The sequence below is a fragment of the Pinus tabuliformis genome, chromosome 5_2 (assembly GCF_031772625.1).
Source record: "Pinus tabuliformis cultivar Carrire ecotype Pingquan chromosome 5_2, CPIR1, whole genome shotgun sequence".
NCBI lineage: Eukaryota > Viridiplantae > Streptophyta > Pinopsida > Pinales > Pinaceae > Pinus > Pinus tabuliformis.
In genome coordinates this window covers 541425016-541433642 of record NC_142306.1, presented here as the reverse complement: position 1 = coordinate 541433642, position 8627 = coordinate 541425016, and the positions used below count along the sequence as shown (strand labels likewise).

At 36.8% G+C, this 8627-nt stretch overlaps 1 protein-coding gene across 1 annotated transcript; it reads left to right on the top strand.

Annotated features, from left to right (window-relative positions):
• Positions 1–268: 268 nt before the first annotated feature.
• Positions 269–2509, top strand: LOC149160093 (putative methylesterase 13, chloroplastic). The gene is made up of 5 exons (XM_089434296.1): positions 269–340; positions 490–720; positions 1683–1826; positions 1971–2099; positions 2240–2509. Exons 1-5 carry the CDS (start codon positions 269–271, stop codon positions 2507–2509), a joined length of 846 nt encoding a protein of 281 aa, XP_089290422.1.
• Positions 2510–8627: the final 6118 nt, after the last annotated feature.

Sequence of the window (8627 nt, the reverse complement as noted above, 5' to 3'; positions counted from 1 at the left end):
TAGGCCGATGTGTGTTTTCGTTGTAACGGGCACTTCCTTTTTTTAATCTTCAATTCCACGAATTTAAAACTTACACCTTCGGAGTCCCAGCTAACCCTTGCAATTCCCACTTTCACTTTGGCTTTGGCGTCCCCACTAATTTTAAGATATTTCAGCTACAGTTCTCTTCGTCCTTGTCTCCTCCACCATCTATATCATAAACCTAATCCTCCCATGTAGAGAACGCTCATTCTAATTCTCACGCAGGAAGTTGGCTGCTGTCTGGAAGATGGCGTTGCAATTGAGTGGAACTATTGTTGCCCTTTGTGTCATGCTGCTAGTTGTTTCTAATAATGTACAGGTAGTGGAATCCCAATACTTTAGCAGCCTCTTCTCTTCTGTTATGTTCTTCTTTGCTTTTCTTTTGGCTTTCTGATTTTCAATAAAGCATTCATGGAATTCTATGATGAGGTGATCTGAGTTTTTTCTTTTTCTTGTGAAATTGATTAGGGAGGAGAAGGAAGACCACAACACTTTGTGTTGATTCATGGACTTGGGCATGGGGCATGGTGTTGGTATAAAATTGTTACTCTGCTTAAACAGAAAGGGCACAAAGTGGTTGCTTTGGATCTCACCTCCAATGGAATAAACAGGGCAGCCTCTACAGATCAAGTCAATTCAATTGCACACTATGCAGAACCGCTGCTAGATTATCTCAGTAACCTCATCAATGATGAGAAGGTACTTGGTTTGTCTAGAATCTAACCTGCAAACTGTAGGGTTGAAAATAGTGATTCTAAAGCAAGATTGAAGACAGGAAGATGTATGTCCCAAGCAAAGTTATGAATACTATAAAGTTATTGTTCTTTTGGGGTGCTTTCTATAACAATAATGGCTTTGACCAGTGGACAACAAACGCCAAGTGCTTGCTTTGATTTTAAATTATTTCATTTTGAGTTAGCGACGACATAAACTTAAATTTAATCCCATGATTTTTACGTATTCGTGTTCTCTCTGTGGCTAGGAGAAGTCTGTAAGATAACGTCTCACAGGCTTTTGGCTACATCGTTTTTCATATTTACATAGAAGATTATTGGCAACCATTAGTTACGTGATGAATGAAATTGACGACCAGTTAGTGACGACTATCATTTATATGGTATTTTTATGTTGATTGTAGACTTGGAGAATATTTTAAAGTTCTATGGTTATTTTTTTGGTTGATTGTAGATTTCTGGAATATCTTATAATCTTACAGTTAAAATAGTGTCAAACAGTTCACTCCTCTCTGAACTATGAGATTCTTATATATTTTTGGAATCTGCAATTTACATAAGTTCAACACATCTAACTGGCTAGCCTAAAATTTAGCTAAATTGACTCCTCTCCTAATTATAAGATTCCCATATATTCTTAGAATCTGGAATTGAAATAAATTCAACACATATAACTGAACCCTGAAATTTAGCTAGAAGTGTAGGGGTTAGGCACTTCACTCATTAGGATGTTTGGGTTCAGACAAGTTAGATAAGATATTTCAGAATCATGTTCAATACATTGAAATAATACTTGGAACCTTCAATTTTACATAGATTGGCCTTCGAAAGCTGTAATCTTCGTCATGGGTTTTTAAGGTGGTATTATTATGGCTATTATCATCGGCTTTGAAGGGCACTGAAGGGTTTGAATTCGATCCATGACAGGTGACTCTAGTAGGTCACAGCTTGGCTGGATGCCCATTATCATATGCAATGGAAATGTATGCAACCAAGATCTCGAAAGCAATTTTCATAGCTGCATTTACTCCCAGAAACAATCAGACCTTCCTTAGCTCTTCCAACCCGCAGGTATGAAGCCAACTTTTCATTTCTTTAAACATGATACTTATTAAATTGATGGATGCAATTCTCATGCAGATTACTTCGGGTTCTGGGGACCTTCTGAATCATGAATTGAATTATATTGGAGTATGATTTGTATAATGTGTGCAGACTTTCGCGAGGCTAGTGGAAAATGGAGTGGTAATACTAAATATGAAAGCAGAATCAGAGCTACCCACATCTGCTTCACTGGTTCTTGACCATGTAAAGTCTTGTCTTTACAACGAGAGCCCTGATGAGGTATTTAAGCTCTGATTTTCTCTTGTATAAGACGTGGTTTTCTCTTGTATAAGACGTGGGATATGTCTAAGCTCTTTTTAACTCTTCAAGATTTTACCGAAAAATAATTTCTTTCTTTCCTGTATTATTTATCACCACAGGACGCAAACCTTGCGGTGTCTCTTCTAACTCCAACGCCATTTCCAGTGTCGTTGGAGTTACTGAAACTATCAGAGGAGAGGTATGGAAGTATCAGAAGATTCTATATCATGCTAATGAAAGACAGATTGTTCCCTCCGCACCATCAGGAATACACTATAGCACAGAATCCTCCAGAGAAGGTATTCAAACTGGAGAACAGCGACCATTCTCCCTTCTTTTCACAGCCTGAACAGCTCTGCAATCTCCTCATTCATATCGCAACTCTTTGAAGATGGTCAATAAATATTCTCTGGTTTTATTGGAGCAAAAATCCAGGATGGTCTGAGGAAATCGGGCAAAATTTCAGGATTGGAGAGTATTCATGGCAATAGTGATTCGGTGTTTATCTTAAATGATTCGGTGTCAATCTTAGATTCCCTATACGCATGGCATGCGGTATTCATTGGGTTGAGTAATATTTATTGTGGTATTAAAAATATATTTATTAATAATTATTTTAAAAAGTAAAAAAAAAAAAAAAGGTTGATAGGAGTGTTAAAATGGAAAATTTGTATTTTGGTTTGAAATAATATTTGTTATATTAGCTTTAGGTTGTTTAGTGTGTTTGTGTTAAAATTGGTAATATATAATTAAAATAATATTGGAAATATTGAAATGATGAAGGTCTCATAGATTGTCTATATATATCAAACTGATGGTGGTGTCATATGGGCATTTCTCTTAGTAATGAGAAATGAGATCCACTTGTCACCTACAATATAAGATGTGGCAGTGATTCAATAGATGTTTCTTATATTGGAAACTTTTATAATTTTACATCATCTAATGGACCAGTCGATCCATGGAGCTTTTGTATGAACTCTCTAGTATGGTATTCACCTAATGTTTTACACTACCAACAAAATATTTTGTCACTTCAAAGGTAAGTGTGACATATTTCTACTCATAAGCAAAGACACCCCTATTGTTTACAATTATGGATAGACAATAGTGATATGCATCATTTGGAAATCATTTACCTAGATTTTATTTTTTCATCATTATTTAATAATAAACCAAAAAATAAACCATAACCCAAAAAATAAATTAAATATTTTTAATATTCAACCAAAAATAAAAAATCCTCACTGCACATAAATTATTCATTATTATAACGAAATAATTTATTCCAAACTAAAAATACCATACTATTAACATAACTACATTTATTATTTTGTCAACCTCAAAATAACGGTCACCACAGCCGCTGTGTCGAAGTCCAAATGGATAGCTGAAATTGAAGTTCCCACATCTATTAACAGAACTACAATTGTTCCCATTCTTAGGGAAACATGAGATTGAGGAGCAGCAGAAGAGGACGAGCAGAGTGTATATATCAAGGCGAAGGAGAAGAGTTAGAGACATCACATTTAAGTGGGAACAGCACAATGCGTTCTGGTATCTTCTTTGTTTATTTTCAATAAATATCAGTGACTTGGAGAACCGGAGGACATTGGCAACCAACTTGATACAGGAGGAGGGGATGTGCAAAGCCACTAGGATTGGAAGAGCGCCATGTGATAGGCAGAATTCATTAAACATTTTAGTTCTACCCATGTACTTGACTTCTTTCTATTATAATTTTGGTTGGGATTTCCGAAATATCCCTAACTAGACCTCATTCCATTCGTAAATATACTTAATTGCTGAATTTTATTAGAGACAAAACATTTCAGTGAACTTTGTACAAAAATCCGTGATAGCCGAACTTTCTCCTGAAATTTCTAACGAGTAGGTGAACTCTGCCCAAAAATCCTTGATACTTACATTCTATCCAAAGTTTCTCCTTGTGAATAAATCGTGACTCGTGAACTTTTTGACTAAAATTTCGTTGAAACAATAGTGATTCTCAAACTAATATGTTTTTTTGGGGAAGTAATGTATTTTTTTTTTTTAACGAAAAGCATTTAAAAAAAATATAATAACTTTATCTTTAGTTTGGACTAAATTAAATACTTTTAAAAAATCTTTACCACGCATCCTTATGTTAGCGTCAGTGTATGCATCTTCCATAAGGGATCAAATCAACTCTTTGCGTTTTCATTTTAGGTGTCTCATACTGAAATTTTGGATCATTCCATGAGGTCATGTCAAAATGGTCCAGTGATGGTTGTGTTTTTCTTTGAAAATCAAGTCTTCCCTCATGAGGTACATTTGCTGACCCATCTCCATGTTGTATTCAATTGAGCTTTTAAATATGTTAGTTTAGGTGTCAAGGAAGTTGTTGTTTCATTAAGTTAGGGTTCATTTTCAAGGTCTTTCCATTAGGTCTTAGCGTTAATTTCCAAGGTCAAAAGCATGATTTCAAATGTAAATAAAGGGTAGCAAAGGTATGAGAATGACTAATAAACAAAGAGTAATTGCCAATTGATGATTGTATAAAGATCTTTTGTCATTAATGTAATTTTAATCTCAAAAACATGTTTTTGAGATGAAAACAAGGTATTTTTAGTCGATTTATATTCTTTTGATTTAATTCAAACCATTTTGTGTAATAAGTGTTCCTAGCTGCCCCAAACATTTCTCATCGCTGCAAGAAAATGAAACAATTGGAAAAATCAGTTCAATCCGAGCATCATCCACCTGAAAAGAGACAATGAAAGAAAACATATTAAACAGAGATTTGGAGGAAAGAAGAAAAGGTTCTAAAACATTAGAAAGTGGGTTTTTCCTAATGAAAAATCAAAATCAATCCCTATTTAAGATGTCACACTCCTTTTCCAAACTCATCACTCTCATTGGCAGAGAGAAAAAAAGCATTAAAGGAGAGAGGAGAATTGAGGCCAATTGGTGGCTAAGGAGAAGAGGCATTGCACATAGGAGACAGGGCGCTACGCACATAGCAGTTGGAGGAGGCGTTGCGCATAGAGGCCATAGCGTTGCACATAGGAGTGGAGCGCTGCACATAGGGCAGTTTCTCCAGTGTAAATTTGAACGACGCTGCACAACTATAGGTGGCATGCACATAGGGCCAACAAGTAACAAAACACTCTGTCAGCGACTCAAAACGTGTTGTTTGCCTTCTATAGCCTATAAACAAGTAAGTGTAATCTCCGAGCTATCCTCTTGGTATTCATTTCATCACTTTGAAGTTGGTTTGATATTTCAAAAATCAAACCCTAGATTGCCCACAAAACCCTTCTATACATCCTTCCACCCAATCCTTGAACCCCTAATCCCTCCTATACATCCCTCCACCTATTCCTTGAACCCTGTTCCCTCAAACAAATCCCTCCATGTCCCTTTTTCCCTAATCTCCAAAGCAAAATCCTAAAACCCTATTTACTAAACAGTCCCTATCAAAGAAGAATACCCTCCCTCTCATTTTCATATTTTATATATTCCATCCTACACCACATAAGTTCATCTCCCCTTCCCTTGTCCCTAATCACCAATACTTACTCCTTCATTACCTTCTCTAGGGTTATACAACTTCAAAATTTTACAAACATGGACAAAGAAGACAGAGATTATGAGGAGGAAAACAATGGCAGTGTGAGTTTGGGAGATGAATCTCAGCATCAGAGAAAACCACATAAGGGAAGCAAAATTATGAGGCAGGAACCATCAAACATCAGAGAGTTACAGGCTTCCCATATGATTGTCACTTGTTTCAAGCATCTAGGGTGTTATGAGTTCTGTGAGCAGGTGGAAAGAGTTCAACATCATCTTGAGCTGACTAGGCATTTTGTAGCCAATCTCTGTGATAACAAGATAACTCTTGTTGGGGTGACATTTACAATTTCATCCTCCATCATTGCTAATGCTACAAGGATTCCAAACATGGGGGAGAAATGGTATAAGTCACAAGATTTGGATGAGCACTATTATGAGCCATACATCAAATCTAGGTACAGAAATTAAAAGAAGAGGACCTTTCCTTTCAAGTTACTTAAAGAAAAATATGCCCCTAAGATGACGATCATTATGAAATATTTCACATGTGAGGGCAGTTTTTCTAGATTGTACACCTATCACATTAGGCTTCTTATGCACTTCACAAGAGTGAAAATGTTGAACATCTCACATTTCTTATTCAGGAACATTGAGAAGATGACCTACATTTTACAAAAAAATCCATAGCCCCAGCAGATGAGTAGACTCTATCACTATTCCCTGATCAAGATGATTGTGCTACATCATCCCATTCTCCTCAACATCTCCTAGGACACATTCATTGCCAATGATAGCTTCAGGGGTCCCTAGATTCCTCCACTAGTGCCTCAAGAAGTAGAAAGACCTTCCCGTAGTGCCAAAGTGAGGAAAGATGAGAAGGTTAAAGAGACTAGAGCTGTTGAGGAGCCATAAGCCTACAAGACATATCAGAGAGGGGCTAGAATGTTGTTTTCAGCAGATAGGCAAGTGTTTAATCCACTTGATGTGGAAGGGGCCTTGCCTTCTTCCTCAGCTCATAGGCAAATGCTTGCTCCAAAAAATGTGGAAGGGGCTTTGCCTTCTTCATCAACACAGCAGGTACAATAGGTGCAGTAGCTACATAAAGGGAAGGAAAAGATGCTGGAGGAAGGTTTTGATGATGAGGAGGAGATGGATTTTGATTTTATAGAGGATGATGAACTGGAACAGCCACACATCCATCATGGCATTGAGATAGTTGACTTGGAGGCTCAAGATGAGGTAATAAATGAAAGCATAACCATAAAGGACAAATATGCATAGATCCAAGCATTGATGGACAACTTGGCGAGGGATATGTATGTCATTTCATACCTTGAGCAAGAGAACAAGCGGCTAAGTGAAAAACAATTCCTCATGGAGCTAGAAATTCTCAAAGCAAAGAGGCAAAGTGACAAGGCAAAATCAGCAATGCAAGAGGAAGAAACACCGACTACCTTGACTGCAAAACAAAGAATTGAGAAGGAAATTGAGGAGGATAGAGAAAATTGGCTTGAAAGGGTCAACTTTCATTTAGATAAGTTTCTACAAAAGGCCAATAAGGACAATCAAATCATGAGGCACATGGATCGCCATTACAGGATCCGTAACACGATTTGCAACATAAGGGTTAAGCGAATGAAAACAAGGCTAAAACAAGCACTCAAAGGCAAAAAGGAAGATGATAGGCTTAGGTTTCTTGCTGAAGCTTCCTTAGCTGATCAAAATACTTAATGGCGGTATTTTCCACAAATTTTGAGCAATTTTTGAAGAATTTTTTCCTTTTGAAGGATTTGGCAATTTTTGACACGGAAATTTTGGCTCTATGTGCACTGCGCTTTTCCTAGGGCCATCCAATCAGGGAATGGTCAGCATTTTGGAGTTATAATTATGATTACATGCACCCTGAGAATTTTCTAATCTCTTAGAGAAAAACTAGTCAACCAAAAGGTCAAAAAACACACAAAAAATGACCTTTCTACCTTTTTTTGGACACACAGAAGTGGTCTTGGGAGAATCAGTTTTTGAGGGGTAAAATGAGCTTCAAATGAAGAAATTCAAGATGTTCTCACAAGAAGATTTGAAGATATTTCCAATGATCTACCATGAGATCAATTTGGACACCAGGAAGGCCTCCAAAATGGACCTACAAAATGCACTCCACATAGGGCTTGGGCACTACGCATAGGACAAAAACTGTGTTGGGTTTCCATTTCACTGTGTTTTGAATGTAATTTTGAGTTTCCTCTCATGGATAGTGTTTTAATGATGTAAATAATGACTTGGCATGTAAATATAATGGATAATAAGAACTAGAAGGTAGACTCATTAGATTAAAAGTCATCTTGAGGATAAATGAATCACTTTCCTCACTTTTAGAGGCAAGTTGTTAGGATGCCTAGATTCCAGTTTCTTGCTCAATTTTTTTAGATTAGCTCCTAATCTTAGGGATTCAACCCCTGAGGATTGGAGGAGGTTGAATTCATATTTATATCTTCTTCTTCTTTCTCATTGTAAAGGTTTGGACTCAGCTGGATGCTTATGCTATGAAGAGACATCATTTTGTATCCGTTTTAGTAGGAGATTAATGTAAAGTTGCAGCTATTTCTTTGGGATCCATGTGGTATGATGTTCAGTTCAATATTTCTTATGTTTTTATGTGTTAGAATGTATTGTTGACTCCATTTCATCATTTCATTGCCTTGATGTGAATGTATACAAGTCTGAGAGGCAGAATCCATATCTTTATGCTCTGTTTTGGGTAGACATTTCATAGTCTATGTTTTATTCAGTTTAGGAAGAATAAATAAGGTTCACATGCTCTTCCTAACTCCTCACCTGTCTTTTCACCTCATCCATCAAACCCTAAGGCTTTGATCATTGTTCCTACCTTGCTCCATCGAACACCCTGCAATTTTGACCTAATTTCCTTACCCTAAACTATTTGCGTCCTCC